Raw genomic sequence first — 27,868 nt, forward strand, 5'->3', positions numbered from 1 at the left:
ACTAGCGGTCCGCCCCGGCTTCGTCCGTGGTAGGTACATATTTACGTTTTCTCTACATAAGAACCATCCTCGCTCTTCAAGGAATATAATAAAAAAAGAATTATCGAAATCGGTCCACCCGTTCACGCGTGATGCCGTGACCAAGGAAAACGGGTTTCATTTTAATATATACACTAGCGGTCCGCCCCGGCTTCGCCCGTGGTACCTACATGTTTAAACTATCATATCTCTCAAGTTGGATCGAACTGCACATGGCGTGTGAATTTTATTATAATCGGTTAAGTGGTTTAGGAGTCCATTGAGGACAAACATTGTGACGCGAGATTTATATATGTTACCGGAAATGTATGAAAAAGTAAATGACAAAAAAAGTTATTGTGGATTATCCATAAGAGATAGATATATGTATACCATCACGGACTTTTCTGTAGACCTTTTCAATGTGTACAATACTTAGTACATTATTTTGATAAAACTCGTAGGGTTCAGCCTGCGTTTGCAATGTAAGCGGAAAAAAATCTAATTATTTACGACATCACATTAGAAACCTCAAAAATAACAGTACTTCTCCACTATTTAATGGATGATATAAACCGTTGCGTAGTTTCAAAGATTTAAGCGTACAAAGGGACATAGGGACAGAGAAAGCGACTTTGTTTTATACTATTTCAGTCTTATTGTGATACTAACTAACAATGGAATTAAGAATCGTGATAGGACATGAAAATAAATAGCAAATACAAAGAAGATTTCAAAATGCTTTATTATATCTTTGTGATGTCTTTCCATTTAAATTACTTAATCTAAATACAATTAAAGAGTACACTAATTGTTCATTACGAGTTCAATGCCATGACGTGCTTTTCTTTGGACCAACATATTTTATCTACTCATCGTTCAAGGTGTTAGTGAAAAAGTTTTGACATTTCCAGCTGGTGTCTCAGTCAGACTGTTTGCATCCCTTTTTGTATAGAATCTCATGTCATCCCCTGATCTATACGCGGCGGCACTATTGTAGCCAACTGAATGAGATTTCGCCAAGCTGCCTGATACCACAGATGGGGAACAACTCAATAGCAGAGGAATTCCACATCCTCCGTTGCTGCTGGGAAATAGACCAACGTTGTTGGAACCACCCGGAGCTGGACCCACTAACGGCATACTTGGGCCAAAACCGGCATGACGGTAGCCGAAGGGCGAACCATTTTTATCTAAAGCGTCGCGCATATGCATAAACGAACTGGGTTGCATTGCAGCATCCCACTCGGCTTCCCTACCACTTTCTTGAATATCTTCGTTTATCATGAATTCATGTTTATTTCCTTGAGCGTTGTTTACAAATCTTCCCATTGGTAGAAAATGATGAGAATCGTCTTCGAAATGTATCTTGCCTGGGTGATGGTGGTGGTGAATGTGACCAAGTGCGCCAGTATTAGCATCTAATTGAGAGTCACTCCTGAATCTGTCGCGTTGAGGCCAGCCACGCATCACAAAAGGTTCCTGCATGTCGTAATCATGGCGATTCCAATTAGGCATACCATCCTTTATATGAGTAGATGTATGATAATTGGTTTTGTGGTCCTGACTTAATTGTGCAGAATCTTGTGAATTCAAATTAGTATAATAATCAATTTCTGACATTTTTGTAGAAGGTGCGTTCAAATCGATAATACTATCCGTTGGTAAATGTCCATGGGAATCAACAGATTGATCAATAAGTCGCAATGTATTTCCTTCATGCAACATATCTCTATTATGTTTTCCTAGCTTTTGGTTGTCGAAACTTTCCGATACCTTTCTAAATTTAAGGTCATCGTTAAAGTGTTGCTTCTCATGAGTCATATCTATAATTTTGGGATTCTTAGGGGCATGCGGAGCTTCCACTTTGATTGCAGAATCAATACCACCAACAGATTTAGCTATTTTGTCATCATGAATTTTACGATCAAATAATTTTTCGGTCTGCTCAGTCTCTACGCTCCGTGCCTGACTAATATCATTAGGAATTATCTTAACGTTCTTTTCTTCAACCTCACGTAATTTCATTAAATCATTTTCCATGTTTGATTTTTCTGCTATTAATTGTTTTTCATCATCTTCTGTAGCTTCTCTCATTTCACTGCGTTCTTTTAAAAGATCATCAGGAATCATGGCTTTCAATTCTGTTTGTTTTTCAACTTCATTTTTGTCTTCATGTGTAGAACGTACTTCAGATTTTTCAACAGTCAACTTATTCTTGCTTAAGTCCACAATGGATTGTTTGTGAACTTCCTTCTTATCTTCATTCATTTCATGGGTAGAACGCATTTCGGGGGTTTCATCATTTAACAGATCCTTACTTAAATCCACAGTAATTTGCTTTTCTTCTTCTGTGTTAGCTGATTTTTGCATTGCCCAGTGTACTGGTTTATCTGATAATTTTTTCTCAAACAAATCTTGAATATTGGCTTCTTTTTCCATTAAAGAGTCTGGAGTTTTGACCAAAATTCTGCTTTCTGATGTGTCTGCATCTTTAATTTCCAAGTTATTCATATTAATGTTTTCTAACTTTTCTTCTTTTTCAAAGCCAGTAACTTCTTTAGCTTTCATTTTTTCGGTTTCATCAGATACCTCTAACGTTTCCTTACTTGATTTAAGCAGTGACTGTCCCTCAGCATTGTCTAAATTAGCACTTTTTTCATTGACGCTATCAGATTTAATAGGTTTGCGTGTATCGAGATTTTCTGGTTTAGGTAATTCTATATCTTGATGGATTTCTACAGAATCATGTGCTGCTTTAGGTGTGGAAATAATATCCTTAGAAATCGTTTTTTCTTTTAAATCTTGAGTAGACATTAAATCAGCTTCTGCATGCTTCTCATGTTTTAGATCGTGTTCATCTTGATTTTGACTTTCTTCGTTTAAACTCATTTTACTGGAGATGTCATGCATTAAATCACTTCCCTCCTTGTCAACCTTAAGATTATCACTGGTTAAACTAACTTTTACATCTTTGCTTTCGGTCGCATAAGTTTCCATATTCTCCTCTGGAATTTTTGCTTCTTTTTCTTCATTGTTTTCTAATTTCATGCCTTCAGTAAGTAAATTTGGATCGAGCATTGTTGATTCTACTGACTCCGATTTTCGAGCCTTTGATATGTCTAACACTTCACTCGATAACAAATGACTACGCTCAGAACTTCTTAGTGAATCTTCTATATTTTTCGCAATTTCAACGTTCTTTTGAATATTTTCTATAGCCTCTTTCCATTCAGCCATTCTTGTCTCTTCAGATTTTGTAGGCATTGTTTTCCAAAGAAGATCTTGACTGGAAATATTTTCACTTAAGTGTTCTACATGCCTCGGTTCTTCTGCTTTTTTGTTTAATTCAGTCTCCAGCTGCTCATCGTCATGGTGTTTTTGCGTCAATTTTGCATTACGTTGAATTTTTTGAAGGTCTCTTTGCAAACTTTCTACTGCTTCTTTGGCCATTTTCAAGCTTTGTTCAACGTCGGTATTGTCAATATCTTCTGTGTGTAAATTTCTCATCTTTTCATTTGACGTCTCGTCATCGTCATCGCATAACTTGAATCTGAATTGTCTTCTGCAATTATGACGTGGTTCAGACTGAGCAAGTTCCTCGTCGGAATCCCGGTATATGTGATAACCGAATTTCTTCTTCACGATGATTGGTTTTCTGAATCCCGAATTTGATGATTTTTCGATGATGCCTGGTAAAGTTTCACTGTGTAGATCGGAAGATAAATCAGAAGTTGATTCTGGAATTGGTGACTTCCGTTCCCTTTTAATGGTTTTTAAAACACCATTAAGCCTGGATTCTTGTTCAACGCCATCTTTTCCCAAATATGCTGGTCCTGCAGAGGCTATGGCTGCCAGAGCAGTGATTAATATTAATGTCTTCATGGTCTGGCGCTGAACTGACGGTTGGAGAAACGGTATAAGCATTTATATTAAAATACACAAGTATGAAATCCATTGGTGAAGTACGAAACATCGAAACGTGCCTAAAGTTACACATGAGACAACGTGAACCATTTCGCTTTGGTAAACATTACTGAAGATTAAGTTATGTACACATTTGTTTCAAATAAAAAAATACAACTGATTTATAATAAATTGATTTATATTTTAATTTTATCAATGTAATGCAATAAATAATAATAAATTTAAATACATAAATAAAATGATTACATACACAATTATGTGATATCAAAATTAGATGAGTTGGATGAGTGATCGGTTAATATTTTTTCTTATTTTTTTTTTTTTGTTAAAGTGCCCATTTGAAGTTATTTCATTATAACTATATCTTGTTTAATTCGGTCAGGAGATATACATTATTAAATATACGTATTTAAACGTAAAAAGTTCAAATTTATTTTACTTTTATAGCTTATGTAAACATAGCTTTATAATATGAATCTTTTCGTCAGTTGTGGGATTTTCCTTGTATTGCCTTTCCATTTAGCAATCAATTTTAATGTTTTAGGTTAAATATATACTTTATATTCAAAAAAGTGTAGCATAAATTAAAATATACATATTGTTTCATTGTCAAAGAATGATTACAGGAGTCGCTGAAAATAATCGAGCAGGAAAATATGACTATAAAAAAGGATAGAACCTAATTTTCTGCACATAACTAAAACATTAGAATCAACACGTTATTTATTTTTATTAGCTAACACCTTACAGAGGATTATTATCATTTATAGATTAAAAAAATATACATTATATAAACACTTTCATAAACCGTGTGTATTTTAATGTTTTATATTTTTTTTTCCATAACGTGGAGCTTTTAAGATAAAATAATAGATTCAACAACTGTAAAGGAAACTTTTTACTTAGTTTGTGAGATCGAATTTTCGGTTTGAATAAGTAAGTAAGTAACTAGTCATATTAAAATAGTGTTTAATAAATAACAACATATAACAGTAATCATAAAATATAGTACTCATATCCTAATAGTAATATGTATTTATTACAATTTACATAGCCAATGCAATTCGGGAGTTCAGGCCGTAGACCACCACCCTAATCAACTGACATCAGCAGATTTTGTTGTCGAGGAATATTGCACGCCTCATAAGCGAAGCGTTGAGGTGGGTACTACTGTCACTTCGCGCAAAACATCTGATTTTTCAAACTTAAAATGTCTTTATGTATCATACATTGCACTTGTAAGATAATACATACACACACATATTAAGAAAAAACACTATTTTTAACGTTCATGATATTTTTGATGTCATTTTTGTTATTTAAACTAGTTAAAAAACAGTTTAAAAAAGTTCTGTCTTGGACGTCCGTGTGTCTGTATGTGTGGATCCTTTTTCTTGTTAACACGATAGCGACCGAAATACTTTACTAATCGAGTCTTTTTTTTTCTCTTACGCTTGAGTATGCTCAGGAATAGAACCCTTTCATTTTTCAGGGTCTGATTCGATGTGGTTTAATTGTTATTAAATAAACAAAAATAATAATTAATAAATATTTATTAAAAAAAATTATGAGGCGTGCACTTTTGGATTTTCCAAATTATTTTACTTTCTTTGGCTCTTGGGGATGTTGACTACCCATTTAGTGATAGGAATAACGTACATATAGGTAGGTAATTTGAAAATTATATTTTTCTATTCTCGAACCCTCCACTTTTTTATTAAAGCCAAAAGCACTAAACATAACTGCATGAAGTATTTTTTTATAAATTATATCCATACTAATATTATAAATGCGAAAGTAACTCTGTCTGTCTGTCTGTTACTCAATCACGCCTTAACTACTGAACCAATTTGCTTGAAATTTGGTATAGAGATATTTTGATACCCGAGAAAGGACATAGGATAGGTTTTATCCCGGAAATCCTACGGGAACGGGTTTTTATTTGAAAACGCGGGCGAAGCCGCGGGCGGAAAGCTAGTTTCCTATAAAATTATATTACCTAAGCTCTATCTATAGTTTTACGTTCTAAATAAGAATCCCTACAAATGGATACCTGGTCTTCGTCTACTAAAATCATCCTATGTATGGTGGTAAGTATGTTATATCGACAAAGAAAAATTGTTTGACAAGGATATATTTTTTTTTTAAATATTTTATAAAATATATGTACATACATTGTAATCGAATATTTTGCATACAATCACGTCAATATCAATGATGAATGTTTGTAAAGAGGGCACACGTAATACAGAGTCATCAAAATACCACGACATACACTGTAATCAGCTTATGATTTACTATGTAGTGATGATGATAAGGCATATTATAATATTATTTTATGGAACGATTTAAAATTCTTTAATTTCAATTAACCGATTTTTCGACAGAGTAAATGCACATTAAACAAGGATATTACGACGGACTTTTTTGGAAGGGTTGTTTATATAAAAGAACTAGCGGTCCGCCCCGGCTTCGCCCGTGGTACCTACAAGTTAAAACTATCCTATCTCTCAAGTTGGATCGAACTGCACATGGTGTGCGAATTTTATTATAATCGGTTAAGTGGTTTAGGAGTTCATTGAGGACAAACATTGTGACACGAGATTTATATATATTAAGATGTCTAATTTTTTATGTGTTAGCAATTGCAATATGCTTCCTACAACCACATAATATTATGTACCTACTCATAGGTAATTCCTATTCCCTTGGTTTGGCTCTATCATTCTTGAAAGATAATGAAATATAAGAATCTTTAGTATTCTCTCTTCAATCATATGATGCAATTTTCTTAGAACGTTTCTACTAAGAATCAAAACTACTAAGTTTTGAAAAGAACTCACATACCAAGAATTGATTATGATTGACAATGACTCATACATATCGTAAAAACATCATGACCTCTTTATTATGTTAATTATAAATTGCCCTTATTCAATTTTGTTATCTATTTTAATAGATAACCATTATAAAATATGTTAAACATACATTTGAAAATATATGTTTTCTCGCTACAAAATATGACTCAGTGAATATGTTACCTATTTAGTTCGATTGTATCAATGGCTAGGATGACTCGGTGATCTTTGAATTACCCGTTACTTGTTTTTATTTCTAACCGTTTAAACCTTCCCTGTACTACGACAAACATTTTGAACCCAAAATCATCTAAATCGGCCCAGCCGTCCTCGAGCTTTAGCGAGACTAACGAACAAACAAACAAATACATAGATGAAATAATAAAAGATGGAATTAACAATACATCTATATCAAACAAAATCTCTACTTTATGAAAGTAGCATAAGTTAATGATAATAGGTAGCGGTGGCATTTATTTTCATCAAGTGCACTGATACAAATTTTAATAAAAAATTAATACAATAATTATAAAATTATAATCTCTACAATTTATATTATTAACCATAGTTTTGGTATATGTATAATGATATTCTTGAGTGACGAATTTAAGGAAAACCCCATCAAAAATAAAACACAACACAATTTATAGCGCTTGTAATTTATTTATAAAATAAAAGTCGTTTTCTTTTTTACTTAATACGTGTTTATTTTATAAAATACATTTATTTTACTATACTTCTAGCTTAAATTAAGATTTTCACTGATGTCCACCCACGTGGTCTGCTTCAACCGCGCTCACGCCCACACCCTCACTGTCATGAGTATGTTCCTCGTGGAAACTTCGATGAGGTTCATAGGACATATCCTCAACACCTCGGTATCCGTATGGCCCATATCCATAGCCCATTTGCGGAGATGGCCTCATCCTTAGAGGCACTATAGAGGGTGAACAGCTGAACAGCAGCGGCACATTGCACCCGACGTTCTGAACATTGGAGAACACCCCATAAGCTTGTCCACTTGTGGGGTTCACCAGCTGACCAATGCTGGGCATGCTTGAAGGACTTAACGGAGTTATTTGGTTGATCGATGCTGTTTCTGCTGGATCCATAGCGTTCCTTGATGGGGGTTGATGCTCGTGTTCCTTGTCCGAGTAACTCATTATCTCCTGGTCATTGTGATAGCCTTCGGTTCTGTAATATCCACGTCCGCAGCTGGGAGTCAACGTTTGATAGCCGTAGGTGTAAGGGTTTAAGTAACTTTGGACAGGCATACCAATTTGATATGGCGTGTATGCTGCAATCGGTGACGATGCCGCTCCGTAGGAGTAATAACCATGTCCATATTTAGACCTTTTATCACGAAGTATTTGTCTATTCAATTCATCTGTATATGTTGGTATTGAAGTTATTATTGTAGGAGCTCCCGCCACTGAAGTGGCGAAAGCGAATACCAAAATCGACACAACCTTCATCGTAGGGTGTAATATAATACTAATGAATTATTAAATGGTATCAATGTAATATTTATATATGTTTACATAAACAATTTTGGCCAAGCGTAGGTACTTAGATTGCATTACTTGTAGGTTGCATTACAATCATATTTTCGATCGGATATTGTTTATGCAACCGTATACAACGAAATGATTATATTCTATTCACTATTTTTTATTCAATTTTGGTTATTATTTATTCTTTGCCTAACGTTAATTCAGTCACAGAAATAATAATGACTTTTAAAATTTTAATTTATGCTTTTTTCAAGAATCGAACCAAGTTTTGGTTACCATTAACCATAACCATTGTAGTTTTACTATGGACGAGATAAAAGCATATTATTGCTGTTTCTTAGGTACATTTGCCAGCATTCTCTCAGATTACAACAATATGACGCAAAAAGTAGGACAACATTTTTATTTCATTTATCAACAACTATATAATAAGATCCCAATTAAAATATAAGAATCATATCTTGTTTGTTTTATTGCTTCGCTTCGCTTTCATCAATAAATTATAATTTCTTCTATTAATATATTATTTTAATAAATTTACCTACTTTAACTACGAGTCAATATACCTAGCTAAAGTAGAAAATTATAAGTATTAGGTATTCAATAAGAGCAAGTTATTTGAAAACTATGATTAGATTTCAGTTTCTATGAAGTATATTGTTGTTACTTGTAACATGTGTAAACACTTGACCTAAAATAATTTCTTAGTACCTACCTGCGTACTTATACGAAATGGTCATTTTATACGTAGGTATAGAAATAGATATGTAACAATTGCAAAATTTACTTTTTGCTAACGACATATTTTTCTAGTTACAAGTTACAACATAAATAAATCTAATTTATGCATCTAGATTTCGTAATGAATCTAATACATACATATTTTTACATTACCTATCTTCTTCATGTATGTAATAATATGAACTTTATATTTGAAAATGACTAATGAGAGTAGGTACTGAAAATGTTACCCATAAAACCCACATTCGCTTGTCCTACTTTGATATGAGTTTTATAAACATGTGAAATATTTTTATAATTCTTACCGGGGCAATTTTGAATTGTGACACAATCCTTAGTATATTCGTCTCTCACGTAGCCTGCAGAACAACGGCAACCCACATAGCATTCCCATTTATCAGGACAGAGCGACCTCAAAGGCATTCTCAAAAGTCGAAAGTTAATACATGTTACGGGACACTTCCAGCCGCAAAGGGAAAATTCTTCATTTTTTTGCAAACACACAGAGGTTTTGTAACATGTTCCATATTTGAAAATTAATGTTACTAGTAAAATTTTTGTTTGCATCTATGAACTGGGTCCTAGATGCAACGCGTTAAATCGCAATTTCAATTTTATAGCTTGCTGAGAGTTATGTTTGTGTAACATTATATTTTAATACCTCATACCCTTTACTTGTTTATTTTATGTAATTTTTTTTATTTTGGAAGCTTCCAAACTATTTAACGGATAAAATTATGTATATTATCGAACAATCTTTAAACTGTAGAGCTTTTATGACACTATCCGAAACATAAAAATAGAAAAGGAGTTTATTAAAGCAATACGCACAAACAAAAAATATTTATTAGCGATATGCTTAGCGATATGTATTATATTTCGGACTGGAAATAATACATAAGTAGCTTCATAAAACAAAAGATATGTAACTACTTATAGAATTATTTTAAATTTCATACTTTATGACATATTTGTAATTACAATTCAGCGTTTAAGTTATTCTCTATCTTAGCAAAATTTCGTATATTTTTCCTAAATCTCGTCTTATCGATATTAACGTGATGATCGCTGAATATAGTTTATACAACCGACGTGTCTTAACTTACATTCTTCATGTGACTTATTAATTATCAATTCACGTTAATCTTTTATCTCAAATAGAAATTAAAGTATAAAAAATGTAACTGCTCTGGATAATTTGTCAATTTGCGCCTCTATCTTAACGCGGAAAGATGTCCAGACTAATAGGAACCATCTTGATTTCCCTAATATTTACATGTGCGAGCAGCCATGTTGCTTGGGAAACACCTAATAGTCTTCAACCAGTGCATGGTCTCTACGTAATGCCCTCAGACGACGGAACCACTGGCGACTTGTACGTAGCAGCCACAGAAGAGAACGGAAGCAAATCTCAATGGCTAACGGATCAACCTGTGAACTTTCTAGCACCCGCCACTGAGAGTCAAGCTGTGCCTCTGCCGTTGACATCAGGCCTAACAACTTCGCCACTGGAAGAGAAATTGAATACTCAAAAACGAGCCGTTCTTGCAACTCCACCCATAAAGTATGCCTATGCGTTATCCACCACGGGCTCCGAAGCAAACACAGTGTTGCCTTACCCTTATACAGCACCATCAGCCGCTAAAACCGAAGAATCTAACCTACCACCTTGTGCTACGGCCACACAGTATTACTCACCATTCCAATATTTCTATCCTCAAATGATGTCAGCTATTGCTAATGCTTTTAATGCTCATAATAAAGAAAACAGTGGAAGTGAGGAGGGTAAAACTTCGAATGTGCCTACAGCCGTATGGCCCCATACTTACGCCTATCCATTTCAATATGTGATGGTGGATCCTAGTGCTTGGGCTAGTCAAATTACAACAGCTCCTACACCGTCCACAACATCAGGAAACAATGAATCGTAAAATAACTCTTAATTTTAATAATTTTAATATAGATAGCTAAGTATCCTGTCTGATTTAAGTTCATATTAATTTATTATATGTATTTGTAATATTTTCTTAATTTATTCCTGAAAATAAATACATTTAATACAACCGATGTTTCTTTTATCCTGTTTACAAAAAAAATAGTAACGTATAGGTAGTGACTCTCCAAATAAAATTTTATTATTATTATTCATGCAATTATCCTGAGGATGTAGTAGAATGACTTAAAATATTTGCTTTTATTAATTTAAGATGTCTATAATACAATTTGATTTTCTGACATAGGTAGGTACTTTAATAAAGTAATGACCAAAACAAAATTGTAGCAAAACCGAACGTAAAAATTAAATTAAGTACGTGGGTGCATAATAATGAAAATAGAATACAAAATTATATTTTTTTTAACCCAAAATTATCAATTATTATTATTAATATTTTTAAGAATGGTAATACATCATGTTCTGCCAAAATATTTCAGAACATATGCAAACGTCATGTGTCATTCTTTTGATTTGAAAACAAGCATGGATCTTCAAGTCCTTGTGTAGTGTGTGAAATAATTAAACAGAAAGAAGTAAAATATTTTCATTTAAACCTTTTATAGTACCTAAAGTTAATAATCAAAATGGTGTCAAAAAAGAAGAAGAAGGTATAACTTTACATTATACATAACATAAATTGAATTTGTATCTCACACGTGTTGAAATGTAAACACATAACCAAAAAATAATAAATTACGTGTTACTTTTAGTATTCATCCGGAGAGGGAGCGCAGTTTATGACTAGGAAAGCAGCCCTTAAGAAGCTACAGTTATCATTGAAAGATTTTCGCCGAATTTGCATACTTAAAGGAATTTACCCTCGCGAACCACGCAATAGAAAAAGGGCTCAAAAAGGCGCTGGTGGCATCAAGACTCTTTATCATACAAAAGACATCAAATTTCTTTTACACGAACCCATAATATGGAAACTCCGAGATTTGAAGGTAAGACTTAAGAATAAACTGAAAATGTTCATAAATTGTGTTGACTTACTTACAATTTACATGTATTTTTAAAATTTTTCACATAGAAATTACGTTATTCGTAACCTTTTGTTTCTAGGTATACCAACAAAAAATTCGCCGTGCGCGATCAATGAGAGAATATGGCAAAATGAGAAAATACTTCCGGGACTATCCAGAAATCAACATCGATCACATTGTAAAAGAAAGATATCCAACATTTGTGGATGCGCTCCGAGATTTAGATGATTGCTTAACCTTATGCTTCTTATTCAGTACTTTTCCTTCATTGAAAAGAGTGCCAAGGGATCAATCATTGCTGTGTCGTCGATTGACAGTGGAATTTATGCATGCAGTGATTGTTGCAAAGGCACTACGGAAAGTATTTATTTCGGTAAAAGGTTATTATTATCAAGCTGAACTTGAGGGCCAAACCATTACATGGATTGTTCCACATCACTTCTCTTTCCAGGTACCTTTTTCTTGTTTTCATTCTATATTAATATTTTTTTTAATTATAAGTTTCTTCTTCATAAACAAATAAATCTTATTACAGCCACAAAGCAAAGATGAGGTTGACTTCAAAATTATGTCAACATTTGTTGAGTTCTATATCATGATGCTCGGATTTGTAAACTTCAAACTGTTCAACTCACTCAACCTTGTATATCCTCCAAAATTGACAGCAGGATTTTCAGCAGAATCTGAAAAAGACCTTATAGATGAACAAGCATATGTATCTGAACGAATTGCTGCAATGAATTTATCGTTAGCCAAAGTAGCTGGTGCTAATGAAGTGGAAGAAATCCCAGAGATAGACATATTTGATACAGGTGATAATGATCCACAAAAACTTGAGGAAGCAAAACAAGAGGCAGAGAAAGTAAAAGTATTGAAGACATTGTTCAAAGGATTGAAATTCTTTTTGAATAGAGAAGTCCCTAGAGAGCCTCTTGTGTTTATAATCAGGTGTTTTGGTGGTGAAGTATCCTGGGACAGGGACCACTTTGTTGGTGCCACCTTTGATGAAACAGATGAGTCCATTGCCTATCAGATTGTGGACAGACCAAGTATGGATAAACAATATCTATCACGCTATTATGTCCAACCCCAATGGGTGTTTGATAGCGTCAACGCAAGGGCTTTACTCCCCATAAATAAATACCTCATGGGTGCAGTATTACCTCCTCACTTGTCACCATTTATAGATAAAACTAAGGATCAAGTTTACATTCCACCAGAACAGAGAGCACTCAATGATCCTGAATACAAACCACCAGGTATGCTTTCTTTGTACAAATTACCTATTCAATTGACTTTCTGGCCATTAAGACAATAAACAGCTATGAAACTGTAGTATTAATTATCATTACCAACTTGTCACTTAAAAACAAATCTAGCATATATCTTTTAAACATGTATTGTATAACTAATTGTTTTTATTACATTTTTAAAGGTGATGATGAATCTGATGAAGAAGTGGAAGAAGCGAGTGATGAAGACAAAGAAGAGGAAAGTGAACCAGATTCTGATGACAATGCCGAGGAGGCTCTCACAAAGCAATATCAAGCAGAAGTTGCCCAGGACTCTTCTGATGATGAGGATGATGATGATGAAGGAGACAACAGTGTAGATCCAGAGAAAAAGAAGATTGCTAAAGAAAAGGTATTCAAAATTTAAATACTTATTAATATGTAATTAATTTTTATTTTTATATTTTTGAAAGCCTGGAAGGTACTCTTTGGTCCCATTTAATTTGGTCTCTATCCGACAATATGAATTTCCTATAATATTAAGGAAAAATGCTTATTTTATTCCATTCAACAGAAAAAGAACATGGCTGTCAAAACAGGAGTGCCACATAAAGAACATCCGTATCAAAAGGAAATTGAAGACAAGCAGGCATTCAGGCTCCGAGAAAAACTGGTAAGAAAGAAGCACAGGAACCTATACAAGAGTATGAAAGCTGGACAAGAGAAGAGAAAGCAAGAGATTTGGCTTCTGCGCAAAAAGAGGCGCCTTCATGACGAAAAAACTAAGGAAGCTAAGAAAACTGAAAAACGTAAACAGAAAATGAAAGCGTTGGACGCCGCATCCGCTTAGTGCGCTTGTCAGAAATAATTAAATTGTAAACAGTAAACATGTGTTTTATTGGAAATAAATTACAACAATATGTAAAGAGACATTATATTAGATCAAAATAAGCTTTCTTATGCAAAATACACAATAAGATGCATTTTCCCACAAAATAACTTAAATCTAGATATTGTTAGAATTTCTGCATTATATTGACTACTGTGAGTCATATAAAAAGGTAATTAGGTATTGTAAATATTTTATTAGAGCTAGCGCGCACGAGCAACTTTGTCTCCGCAACTATTTTGTCTCTCCCATCAATTTGTATGGGGAGTTGCGTCGCTACGTGCGCGCACTTTCATACTAGCCCCTAGGTGGGAGAGACAAAATAGTTGCGGAGACAAAGTTGCTCGTGCGCGCACTGTCTTAGCTTAGCCAATTTGGACTTGACAAAATTATAGAAATAATTTGGAAAATCCAAAAGTGCACGCCTCATAATTTTTTTTTAATAAATATTAAATATTTATTAATTATTATTTTTGTTTATTTAATAACAATTAAACCACATCGAATCAGACCCTGAAAAATGAAAGGGTTCTATTCCTGAGCATACTCAAGCGTAAGAGAAAAAAAAAGACTCGATTAGTAAAGTATTTCGGTCGCTATCGTGTTAACAAGAAAAAGGATCCGCACATACAGACACACGGACGTCCAAGACAGAACTTTTTTAAACTGTTTTTTAACTAGTTTAAATGACATCAAAAATATCATGAACGTTAAAAATAGTGTTTTTTCTTAATATGTGTGTGTATGTATTATCTTACAAGTGCAATGTATGATACATAAAGACATTTTAAGTTTGAAAAATCAGATGTTTTGCGCGAAGTGACAGTAGTACCCACCTCAACGCTTCGCTTATGAGGCGTGCAATAAATTTTTAACCAAAAAAGGAAGAACTTTCATGTTTGAGATATTTATATTCAAAAATAATATATTTACATAAAATTACTTGTAGCTAAGATCTTAGCAAATAGAAACCTGCACATTTGCAAACAAATATGATCAACAATCTTACATCAAATGCTACATATAATAAAAATATTTCTCTAACTACATAGTCTTTTACACTTTACATGACGAAATCATCTATGGTAGGTACTAGGTACAATTAATAACAATAAATTTTAAAATAAGTCAATATTTTAAATTAAATAATCACATGTCTCTTATTAAATGCTTATTTCAAATGTAGCGGACAAACTGATAAATTGTATTTATATTAATTCTTAAGCACAACTTTGACTATATGTAACAAATTGAGGCTATAGGTATATAAAACTATTTCTCTTGAATTCAGGCTATAAAATAACTATTATTATTAATAAGTTAATCAGTTTCTGAGTCACTGTTCTCTTCTACATCACTGTCTTCTAGTTCTGCCATTGGAAAACGCAAAATGGCTGCTACTCCTGTTAGCTGATCTAATTCTGAAAGAACAAAAAGAAACCTCCTCCTTTTGCCTCCAATCAAATATTTTATTTTACAGGCAAGATCACGATAATTAAATAAATAATTGAAATACTTATAAAATCAAAGATGGCAAATTGATATTTGTTAAGTATAATGTTCAACTCTTAGATTAATGATTGGTCTCCGCGCGCGCGCTACGACTAGATACCGCCCCACTAAAAAACAATAGCTCCGTGAGTGCGGCAACTCAGTTCTGTAGTGTGTGTAAGGCAATTTGTAAGTACGCTAGCACAACGCTAGTGTGTGTGAAGAATTGTGTTGCCAGCTACATAAATTTTACCTCATAAATGGGAAAACCGATATCGCGAGATGTATGTAGTAGATAGTATGGGTTGTAAATGCATCTATGTACTTGTTTTTAAAATACAAATTTTTATTAATTATTTTAAAATTATTTTATTATTAAAACTAGCCGTGCCTGCGACTTTCTCTGCGTGGAATTTATGAAAACATCAACGTTAATTAATAAATAAATTTTAGTGCGGACATAATCACGAGCACAGCTAGTACTTTTATATAAACTAGCGGGAGCCCGCGGCTTCAACTGCGCGAATTCCTGTTCCCGTGGGTGAATGTAAAACTTATAATGTGATAGGATAAGCGGAGAGCAGTAGGTAATTACTAGGGTTTATTTAAACACTTATTTTATTTAGTTTCCTTGGCAATTTTTTTACAACTAATAATCACAAAGAAAAGAAAAACATAACCAAAATACTTTCATACGAAATTAACATTACTGAGAAACACCCATTTGAAAAGAAATAATTACATCCCACTAACTTGTACTAGTTTACGATAAATTTGTCTTTTGGAATTTACGGATTTTTGCAAATTTTCTCTTTTTGATATAAAATGAAGACGAATTTGTATATACTTCTCAACCACTAGCCGCATCAAATTCGTTTGATGTATAGCACCACTAACATGGCTCATGTCAAATTCAAAATATCTTCTAGAGTCCGATCCAACAAATTTTTTCATGACATCAATTACAATTTTTTTATAAATAATATTTGACTGTATATCGGATACTTTATCTATATTCTGTATTATAGATTCAGCAACCATGCATATTAAATATACATCTTCAGAGGCATATGATAATCCACCTCTGTCTTTTAATGTAACAAATTTATGAAACCAATAACGATTTTTTGCAGTTAGATTATCAATACAATTAATACATTTTATTTGTTTTGATAAGGACTTGACAACAAAACCGGCTATATAACCAACAACTTGATTTTTAAAATTGGACATATATGGCACATCCACGAATTCTGTGATCTGATCAAATTCATCTTTAACCATTTCTATTGCAGCTAACAGCTCTGGGTCTTCTTCTTCAAACCGTTCACACATTGTTGTTCTATTTATACATTTAAGTGCCGAAGAACAATTTAAAACAGCAATATTTTGAAGTTGGATACAATTTCCAGTATCACTTGTTTTTAATTCTAAGTGACATAATAGTTTCCTATATATGCCTTTGAATTGTTTAGTGTTGGGATTATCATTGAAGCCACCGTGCATTCTGATTGCACTAAACAATAATTCAATGTGATCTTGTGTAAACTTGTAGCTTGAAATGAATTTTAATAAACCTTCATCAAGGAATTTTGTTATATGTTTGAGACTTTCAATGCATACTAAAATTCCTAAAAATCCAGTATTGCCTTGTGTACTTAAAACCGGTTTAAAACTTTTAAATATAATTTTCCTTTGTTGATTATGTTCTTTAAAAGAACGTTTTCTAGATGTTTTCACATGTAAATTTAAAATATATTGTTTTGCCTGTTCTAAATAATTTAATATATTATTATCTTTATTTCCATTATATATAGGATGACTAAATCCATGTTGCTTTAAGTCTCGGGTATTGAATATATCAAATAAATTGTTCCACAATACAATGAATTTTTCTGTTGCTTCACTATTTTTGAATTCAGGCAAGTATAAATCTTCTCTACAGAATTTCAGAGCAATTGCAACGATTCTACTTAATAATTGAGCTGCAAGCTTAACTTTCATTATATTATTACGAAATTCCAGATGACGTTTCGTTATTTTATTAGCTAAATGGACTCCTTCTTTGTCTTGTAACTCGTGTAGGTATTCTAGATAACTCCAATCAATTTCGTTTTCTTCTTCATCTAGAAAAATCTTTTTACTTTCAAAATGATTTCTTATTAATTTAAACATATGAACAGGGTCGAGAAAAACTGCCACATCTTCATTTGAAGATGGGTGTTTGAAGGTAGTCATCAAATTTTTGGGATCTTTTATTCGACAACCTAAAATTTCCATTGCAGAAATATTTGAAGGATGTCCATCAAAAGTAATTGATAAAACACGTACACCCACTTCATGGCATTTAGACAGACATAGCGATATTAAGTTCGCTTTTTGGGATCCTGTTAAGCCGTGAACTAAAAAGTACCCCACAGGTAATTTCCAGTGCTCAGTTAAGCACACCAATAGGAACACATATGCTTCTGATGCCAATACAGATGTGTCGTTTACCCCAATGCCCATATCAACATAACCATGATTTTGGTTACGATCCCACAAACTTTGTTGGCGTATAGACATTTCATCAGCTATCAGCGCGCATATAATATTGCCTTTATCAGCTTTGAGCTTTAATACTGTGAACGCTTCATCAGTAAATCCTGGAGAACCATCAACGTTACGATACCATTTTCCTAAAGTTTTGGGATGTGGCAAACATGTGCTAAATTTACTTCTCACGTAATTATAAGCAGATGGTGAATGAAAGTTTAAGGTTAAACAGAATTTCTTGATTTTTTTTATTTTTTATATATATATTATTAAATATATCTGCTGCGACAACATTTTTACTGAGTAAATTATATATATCATTATCAATAAACCGTTCTTTCTTTAAAGATTTGATGATACTTTTTAAATTACAATTAGTTTTTTTTAATTGACGATTCTTTTCACGCAATGTTTTAATTATTCTAAAATGTTTAATTTGTAACATAGTTTTCCTGTGTAGCTCCTTTTTAAGCTTTATCTTTCTGGGTGTTTCAAAAATAGAATCTAGTTCTGGAAAATCGTCTAATGGTAGATTTTCATTAAAAGTATTATCGGTTCCATTAACAACTAAAAATGATGTGCTTGGTTCTGCAGTTACAACATTGTTGTTGAAATTGACAGTTGGAGCTGATTTGTTTTGTTTTTCAGTGAGTTTATCGTTGATGTTAGAAATTATGTCCGGTGGTGTTGATGACAAAAATAACGCGTTTTGAGGTACAGCTCCCTTATGCAACCTCTTTAAACCACTTTTTGTAATGTACATGTCGCTTTCATTGAAATGAACAGAACATATTACACTACGATTTCCTGGTTTCCACCAGCTTTCTTCTCGACTACGTCGTATTATAGTAGTCCAACGGTCACATATCACAGGATCAGCAGGAAATCTGTAGCAAGATAATAGAATAACTATATATATATATATATATATATATACCTACTAATGGTCCGCCCCGGCTTCGCCCGTGGTACCTACATGTTTAAACTATCCTATCTCTCAAGTTGGATCGAACTGCACATGGTGTGCGAATTTTATTATTATCGGTTAAGTGGTTTAGGAGTCCATTGAGGACAAACATTGTGACACGAGATTTATATACAATATTGAGCTATTCCTAAAGTAAGTTGCAAGTAAGCAATGAAGTCTTGTGTTATGAGATGCTCAAAAAATAATAATATATTAATTTTATAGATAAACATCTAAGCCTCAGATCAATTTGAAAATATCATTTTTCATCTTAGCCTGGCCAGGGATCGAAACCGCGATCCCCGAGTAACAGGTGGTCATGCATTCCTTGACTTAAAACAATTATTGTTCATTTTAACAAAAGTTTGGAATTGACAGTCAGTAAGGAAAGGGTGGGGTGAGGAATCGGCGGTCATCGTAAATCTCAAAACTGATATCATTTTTAAAATAAGCACCCCAAAAAACCTCGGTCGGAACACCTATGTCGGAATTTCAGGGAAACGTTTAAAAAGTAAAAAGTTTGAAAAATATATTTTTTTCATCTTGACCTGGCCGGGAATCGAACCCGTGAACATGCCAATCAAATCCACTTGCGATGCCACTATACTATAGTCACAAAGGTTGTTTAAAATTAAAAAAGCGGTAGTAAAAAAACCATAACATTCATGACTCAGTTAAACATGGTTAAACTGAAATAAATTATTGTTATTATCCTTTTTTATATAATATGTGTTAGTAATAAAAAAAAAACATTATGAATAAGTTCAAATTATTGCTAAAATATTTCCTCAACTACATGTTTTTTTTTTGGATATGCAAGTACGGCAACAATGAATGGCGTCGTATTTTCGTAAACAACATTTTCAAAGTACAAGAGAAATTTCAAATAATACGATAGTTACTGATGGTATGTGATCCCAGTGTCTTTCTTATTTTTTGTTGTATTATTTTTACACAGTTTTATGACACAACAGGCATTTTACTTCGGGTTTTGTCCAAAATCTTTATAAAGTATCAGTTCGCCCTCTCCACAGAATGCTTGTGACACGACTGTGCACGACTGGCTTGGGTACGCCGAATTCGGCGTACTATTAGTTGCCGCATTTTTTAAGTACGCCGGCGGCATCTAGTCGTAGCGCGCGCGCGGAGACCAATCCTTAATCTAAGGTTCAACTCTTATTCCAGGTATTATAAAAACAACATTTAAGTTGCATATTATGGGGATATTTCCGCAACTCGATGACGAGCGCCTATTTCGCGTGATTTAAGTAATACATACAACCCAGAATAGAATTTAAGAAAATATTTTATTACATCCTGAACTATTTGAATTAGAGAATCAAATAAAATAACTTACGTTCACCCGATACATGCATACTTGAGAATATCCTGACATCAGCACCATTCTCCCTTGCAGAGTCAACTAATGTAACATATTCTTTTCTTTTCTGTATATCTTGACACCTGCAATAATAATTATTTCATTAGTTCTGTTATTTCGTTAGTTTTTATATAATGATATGGAAATTATCTCGGAATAATAATATATCTTGGCAGTTCATCAATCATTGTGCACTAATGGTTAATTCAATGGTTCTAATTGTCAAAATTTTGCAATTTGCCGTTTGCTCAAATAAATTTAAATTACAATAGCTAAAGCACACAAAAAATAGCATTCTATAGAAATACTTTTTAACTTAATCAAAATTATAGATATAGAGACACTTAATAATGTACAATGTTATAAACTTAACATACCTGAAGAGCTTATCAGAGATCATCAAAGTTTCAATAGCAAGAGCTTCATTGGCTCTCAGCACATCTTTCTTCCCGTAGAAAGCTTTATTTGGTTCCAATTGTAACATTGTATAGAAACTCTCTAATAATTTCACTTCACTAGCTGCTTTTGTGTCTGATATCTTAGCCACCACTGAAGGCTCTTGTAGCACCTCTGTAAAATAAACCAATTTTCAACATCACTCGACACAATACACAATTTTATTACATTGATTTTATTAAAATAAATGGAAATCCTTTCTTTTTTTTTTAGTGGGGAAATCTTGCATAGATACCCACGGCCTCGGGGGAAGGGGCCGTGGGTTATGTCGGATTCCTACCGACCAAAACCCCACTGTGTTCCGTCAAGCCACATCAACAAGAGGGCCACGGGTATTGGTAGAATTCATCCGTGACCAAATGGAAATATTCTACTACTTTTATGGCAAAAATTTTGCAAAAAAATTCCAAGAGCATTAAATAATGTATTTTTTAAAGTTTAAGGTCTATTTTATTTGACAAGTACAATTTTGGGGATGGAGGGATCATGTCCTCTGTGACGCCTCCCTTTGGACCATGCCAGCTTAAGTATATTGTGTTCATAACCTAGCATCATTACATAATACACATCATTTTTTATTACCTTCTATGATTTAAGGGAATTAACTTTAATGTTAAGAAACTATTGACAAACCTTTTAATGAGTGTTTAAATCCAGAAGAAGCTTTCACAAGCAGAAACTTGGATTTATTCTCAATCAGCAATTTATTATCTGTCTTCACTGCTTGCTGCATCATATAGTCATAGAACTGATCCTTAACAAAGCCAGGCGATGCCACAATTATACACTTTACAACACTAAAATCTATATGCCTAAGGATACCTTGCATTACAGCTTCATAGAATTTAGCGAGTCCCTGAAAAATGATTTAAAATTGATATATTTCAAATAGAGTGAGCTAATGGTAAATACACATCAATTTTTCATTGTGCATGAAGAAAATTCAAAATATTGCAGTTATTATAATAATTACTATAAAGTAAAACATATGATATAGATGTGAAAATAAAAAATTATTTCAGCTTAAATACTATTTGTCAAAAATGATAAAATAATATTTATCTATTTTAGGGCCGATTTTTCAATGCTTGGATAAAACTTATCCGTCCAATAAAGCATTACACGATGATATTAAAATGTCACATAAACTGTCAAATACAGGTAATTAGACTACGTTTTTAAAATGGTAGTTTTATACATTATTCGACGAATAAGTTTTATCCAAGCATTGAAAAATCGGCCCTTAGATATACATATATGTGTAATGATGAATAACTAACCTTTTCATGTTGTTGAACAAATCCCTTTCTTTTCCGCGGAATTGTAACATCTATTTTTGATCTCACTAATGTCATTGAAGATGTTATGAGACAAACATGAGCTAGACCTTCCTGCATAACTACTGCCGCAACATCGGCTGAAGTAGCAGGGTCACATGCCATGTCTACTCTTTCCAAAGCAATTGAGTCCCATTGGAGTTTTTTTAAATGAAACTTTCTATTTAGCTCTAAATCTAATGTATGGTATGCACCCATCTGAAATATTATTATTGAAGGTGTTATTCATTTGTATTATACAATACACAGTTTTGTAGAGCACAGAGACAGATCACCTATAAGTTCATAAAGAGGAAAGATTGAGTAAAATGGATCTGAATTGTCCCACAAGGAAACATAGGACTTCCATACACATACAGTATCTATCGTATAGGAGCTACCAACGTTGACAAGTGAGAATTTTAGTATAGTTGGTTCTTTGATATACTGTTCCTCTTGCTATTTCGGTTAGAGTCCGGGCTGTCTGGCTGGTCGCAGTGGTTGCGTTTATTAGTGCGCATCGTATCTGCGATATTCGATATTCGATATTCTTGATTAATGTTCTATTCAATACTTACTTTGAATAATAACATCTACAACTGTGGAAGGTGATTGCTCTCCCTCAAACCAAACAAAATCGTATTTATCTTTGTTGATGGTCCAACCAGAAGCAACTGGAGATAAAGCTGTCGGTTGTTTTTGGTGTGCATTTCTCCATAGCTTAGTCACATAGCGAACCCTTAATAAATGTTGAAGCAATTCAGCTTTACAGGGTGGTAAACTGGAAGAGTCGAAGTTTCGAAATTTTTTTGCAAAGTTTTCTTCTTGATTTTTTACACTTGAAAGTACTTGAAAACAGATGAAATCGAACATCATTAACATTACAACAATTTTGGACACCGTACATTTGACAAATAAATTTCTCAAGGGTTATAAAGGTACTTTTCACTATTTCTTCATCATCGGTAATTATATTTTGAAAAGCTAGTTGATATTCGTTCGATTTTTCCAATATTTTAAAAGGTCTAACTTTGCCTTTTCTAAAAATGCTGGTGTGTAATCACACCCGGTGATCGCGTGGAAGCATGGCAAAGATTTACATAAAGATACTCCAAGTATTCGGTATATTTCATTAACGTTTATATATCGCTGATGATTTCCTACACCCATATCCATCCAGATTTTCAAAGATGATTTCAAGTGATCCATATTTCCCAGAAGTATAATCAAAATATCAGAGTCAGAACAGCGTATAACAACTTCAGCATCAAAATCAATTTGACAAATATTAAAAATAATCCTAGAATCGGCTTCTTCGTGCTCTTCGCACGACAATGATTCTTCAATAATCTTCAGTACTTTGTTATTTATTACTTTGTAAGAATAACATCTATCATAACTTACATAAATTTCTTTATTACCAATAAAAGGTACCATTTCTTCGTAATCCCAGTGATCTATAAAAAAGTTTGTACACACATACACATACACACACACAACACACACACACACACACACACACACACATACCAAACACGACACACACACGTGAACACACACACACTCGCATGTTTAAGTTTGTATTGAATTTAACTAAAGTAGTTAGCATGAGTTTATATAGGTATACTAGCGGTCCGCCCCGCATGGTGTGCGAATTTTATTATAATCGGTTAAATGGTTTAGGAGTCCATTGAGGACAAACATTGTGACACGAGATATATATATATATATATATATATATATATATATATATATATATATATATATATATATATATATTTTAGTATCAGCATCGCATCTGTGCGAAGCCAGGGCGGGTCGCTAGTTGAGTAATAAAAAAAATTGTTTTGTATAGAAGATTGTTGATGTACCCTAATAGTTTATTTTTTAACCTAAAGAATAAAATGTACCAATGGAATGTACTTATTCCCACAACACAGGGAATCCTAGAGTACAATTCAATTTCTATTCATCTTATATTTTCGAAAAAAAAAAAGTTATAGTCCATTGAATAAAAAGTTCTAGAGTGCGTGAGTTAGTAACGTAAGATGTTTCTTCGGAAACATGTCAAGAGTCCCTAGGTAATAAACATACTAAAACCCCGGGCCACTAGGAGGAGCCCCGGAGTGGGGGGAGGGGGGAAATGGGTCCATTTTTTCATTTTTCGCTTAAATCTGAAAAACGGTACATGTTAGAGAAAAACTTTCAAGGAAAAGTTGAAAGGCCATAAAATTTTCTACAAGTTGTATCTAAATCATTTTTTCCTATATCCTACCGTTTCTGAGTTATACGCAGTAAAACATGATTTTGGCTCAAACAATTTCCACATCAATCGATCAAAAAATATTTCTTTCTTCCAAAAAACTCAAATGTGCAACTTGTGACCGGTACTGATAGATTGCTCTTAATTTGGTCTATAATTGGTAAAATAAACACATTCCTCCATGGAAGACTTTAGGAGGAATCGATTGTCAAAATATTATATTAGGGTAGTTTGAGTTACTGAACTTGATCTTTTTATTTTTTTCTTCCAAAAAACTCAAAAGTGCAACTTGTGACCGGTACAGATAGATTGCTCATAATTGGGTCTATCATTGATAAAAATACCAGATTCCACCACGGAGGCGTTTACGGGGAATTGAATTTTATTAGGGTAGTTACGATACTTGAACTTTTTATTTTTTTTCTCCAAAAAAACTCAAAAGTGCAACTTGTGACCGGTACTGATAGATTGCTCTTAATTAGGTCTATGATTGGTAAAATAAACACATTCCTCCATGGAAGCCTTTAGGAGGAATCGATTGTCAAAATATTATATTAGGGTAGTTTGAGTTACTGAACTTGATCTTTTTATTTTTTTCTTCCAAAAAACTCAAAAGTGCAACTTGTGACCGGTACTGATAGATTGCTCTTAATTAGGTCTATAATTGGTAAAATAAACACATTCCTCCATGGAAGCCTTTAGGAGGAATCGATTGTCAAAATATTATATTAGGGTAGTTTGAGTTACTGAACTTGATCTTTTTATTTTTTTCTTTCAAAAAACTCAAAAGTGCAACTTGTGACCGGTACAGATAGATTGCTCATAATTAGGTCTATCATTGATAAAAATACTAGATTCCACCACGGAAGCGTTTACGGGGAATTGAATTTTATTAGGGTAGTTACGATACTTAAACTTTTTATTTTTTTTCTTCCAAAAAACTCAAAAGTGCAACTTGTGACCGGTACAGATAGATTGCTCATAATTAGGTCTATCATTGATAAAAATACCAGATTCCACCATGGAGGCGTTTACGGGGAATTGAATTTTATTAGGGTAGTTAGTTAAAAAGTTCAAGTATCGTAACTACCCTAATAAAACTCAAATTCCCCGTAAACGCCTCCATGGTGGAATCTGGTATTTTTATCAATGATAGACCTAATTATGAGCAATCTATCTGTACTGGTCACAAGTTGCACTTTTGAGTTTTTTGGAAGAAAAAAAATAAAAAGTTCATGTATCGTAACTACCCTGATAAAATTCAATTCCCCGTAAACGCCTCCGTGGTGGAATCTGGTATTTTTAGCAATGATAGACCTAATTATGAGCAATCTATCTGTACCGGTCACAAGTTGCACTTTTGAGTTTTTTGGAAGAAAAAAATAAAAAGATCAAGTTCAGTAACTCAAACTACCCTAATATAATATTTTGACAATCGATTCCTCCTAGAGGCTTCCATGGAGGAATGTGTTTATTTTACCAATTATAGACCAAATTAAGAGCAATCTATCAGTACCGGTCATAAGTTGCACATTTGAGTTTTTTGGAAGAAAGAAATATTTTTTGATCGATTGATGTGGAAATTGTTTGAGCCAAAATCATGTTTTACTGCGTATAACTCAGAAAAGGTAGGATATAGGAAAAAATGATTTAGATACAACTTGTAGATAATTTTATGGCCTTTCAACTTTTCCTTGAAAATTTTTCTCTAACATGTACTGTTTTTGAGATTTAAGCGAAAAATGAAAAAATGGACCCATTTCCCCCCTCCCCCCACTCCGGGGCACCTCCTAGTGGCCCGGGGTTTTAGTATGTTTATTACCTAGGGACTCTTGACATATTTCCGAAGAAACATCTTACGTTACTAACTCACGCACTCTAGGCCCCCCTTGGAGGGACTCATTCAATGGACTATTATTGTTTATTGTTATTTAATTTTCGCGGCCGACCCTTTCTATCTGTCTTGCACTTTAAACTATCTCTCCATATACACAATCATCAAATTGTTATACTTACCTACTTTCACTACGTTTTTATTTGTACATATTTAATACTTAACAATCGAATTAGCGTCTGGCTAATTAATTTTAGATTATATTATGTTTGAAGAACATAATATGAAATTTACAGACATTCTAAAATAATTTGAATTTTTTATAAAAACGAAATTAAAAATTGCGTCTGGCACCTATTTAACAACGAAAAAAACGTCTTGCAATGAAAAAATTATGATTGATGGATCTATCTAAAGGCAAAAGTTTAAAAATTACGCGTTAAAAAATGACTTTAAATTAAGGATAATTTCCTGTGCAGATAAGATGCGCACTACTGAACGCAACCACTCCGGCCAGCCAGACAGCGCGGACTCTAACCGAAATAGCTAGAGGAACAATATACCAAAAAACCAGCTATACTAAAATGACTTTTTTTTCAACGTTAATAGCTCCCGTACCACTAAGGATTAGATATGTATACAATTACCTTGACATATTGGTTCTCGACTATATTTCGACCTTTTAACCGTAAAACACATGCTTGTGTATCGAAATCTATATTTTCAACAGAAATCGTGAGAGTAGTCCTAACTCTGCTACTTGTTGATGATCCAGTAGATGATTCATTTTGCACTTTTCGGACCGTGGATGCTGTTACAGAATCTCCTTCTGCGATGAGGTTATATGCATGCCACATATCCTCAGACTCCTCTGGTATGAGCGCAATGCTCCTGAAAGCATGAATATCATTGAAATGTTAGATAGTCTATAAATTATTAACCAAAACATATTATCTCAAGGAAGTTTCTCCTTACCCGCTGCCATCCTTATCGATATTTTTGTAAACTAACTTCATTTTGTAATCTTTGTTTTTAGCTCAATACGTATTTAAAAATCATCATTTTCCACAATTTACAAATATTGAAGCACGTAAAATTAGTCTTTACACATTCCTCATATTTGACCAATGACAATTGGCATTTGGCAGCAGACGCAGATGACAGATCTGAGATAGTTGACATTTTACATCAAAAATTTTATGAAAAATATTTCAGAACGTATGTTTTAAAAAATCAGACGTACATTTTTTATTCTAAATTATTATCTAAATTATTAGTCTGATTTCTTCACAGGATTTCTTGTTCTGAATTGCTCATTTCTTAATTATTCTATAAAATAAATACTCTACTAATATTAATTTGCAGCATTACAAAGTATGAAATAAAAAATGGTGATGCATTCTATCCACCAAATATATAAACTGAAATATATAAACTGTTTCTTCTACATATAGTAGATAGTTAAGA

General features: G+C 33.2%; 5 protein-coding genes across 5 annotated transcripts; 2 read left to right on the plus strand and 3 right to left on the minus strand.

Moving 5' to 3' along the window:
• Positions 1 to 764: 764 nt before the first annotated feature.
• Positions 765 to 3,903, minus strand: LOC149486035 (uncharacterized). The gene has a single exon (XM_089698737.1). It carries the CDS (start codon positions 3,901 to 3,903, stop codon positions 898 to 900), a length of 3,006 nt encoding a protein of 1,001 aa, XP_089554863.1. The 3' UTR covers positions 765 to 897.
• Positions 3,904 to 7,508: 3,605 nt separating this feature from the next.
• On the minus strand, positions 7,509 to 8,285 carry LOC149486036 (uncharacterized). The gene has a single exon (XM_089698738.1). It carries the CDS (start codon positions 8,276 to 8,278, stop codon positions 7,562 to 7,564), a length of 717 nt encoding a protein of 238 aa, XP_089554864.1. The 5' UTR covers positions 8,279 to 8,285; the 3' UTR covers positions 7,509 to 7,561.
• A 2,005-nt stretch (positions 8,286 to 10,290) lies between these two features.
• On the plus strand, positions 10,291 to 11,011 carry LOC149486037 (uncharacterized). Its single transcript, XM_089698739.1, has one exon. The coding sequence runs from the start codon at positions 10,291 to 10,293 to the stop codon at positions 10,987 to 10,989; it is 699 nt and encodes a 232-aa protein (XP_089554865.1). The 3' UTR covers positions 10,990 to 11,011.
• A 499-nt stretch (positions 11,012 to 11,510) lies between these two features.
• On the plus strand, positions 11,511 to 14,156 carry LOC149486038 (pescadillo homolog). The gene is made up of 6 exons (XM_089699328.1): positions 11,511 to 11,662; positions 11,765 to 11,998; positions 12,117 to 12,488; positions 12,573 to 13,296; positions 13,473 to 13,681; positions 13,844 to 14,156. Exons 1-6 carry the CDS (start codon positions 11,639 to 11,641, stop codon positions 14,117 to 14,119), a joined length of 1,839 nt encoding a protein of 612 aa, XP_089555454.1. The 5' UTR covers positions 11,511 to 11,638; the 3' UTR covers positions 14,120 to 14,156.
• An 893-nt stretch (positions 14,157 to 15,049) lies between these two features.
• On the minus strand, positions 15,050 to 27,531 carry pelo (pelota mRNA surveillance and ribosome rescue factor). Its single transcript, XM_089699329.1, has 7 exons — positions 27,377 to 27,531; positions 27,049 to 27,292; positions 22,269 to 22,523; positions 21,622 to 21,844; positions 20,910 to 21,102; positions 20,509 to 20,615; positions 15,050 to 15,579 (listed from the first exon to the last, which is right to left on the minus strand). The coding sequence occupies exons 1-7, from the start codon at positions 27,415 to 27,417 to the stop codon at positions 15,479 to 15,481; spliced, it is 1,164 nt and encodes a 387-aa protein (XP_089555455.1). The 5' UTR covers positions 27,418 to 27,531; the 3' UTR covers positions 15,050 to 15,478.
• Between the last annotated feature and the right edge of the window lie 337 nt (positions 27,532 to 27,868).

The sequence above is a fragment of the Colias philodice genome, chromosome 9 (genome assembly GCF_061535455.1).
Source record: "Colias philodice isolate Cphi_HAF_F1 chromosome 9, ilColPhil1 Martin Lab GWU primary, whole genome shotgun sequence".
Lineage (NCBI taxonomy): Eukaryota > Metazoa > Arthropoda > Insecta > Lepidoptera > Pieridae > Colias > Colias philodice.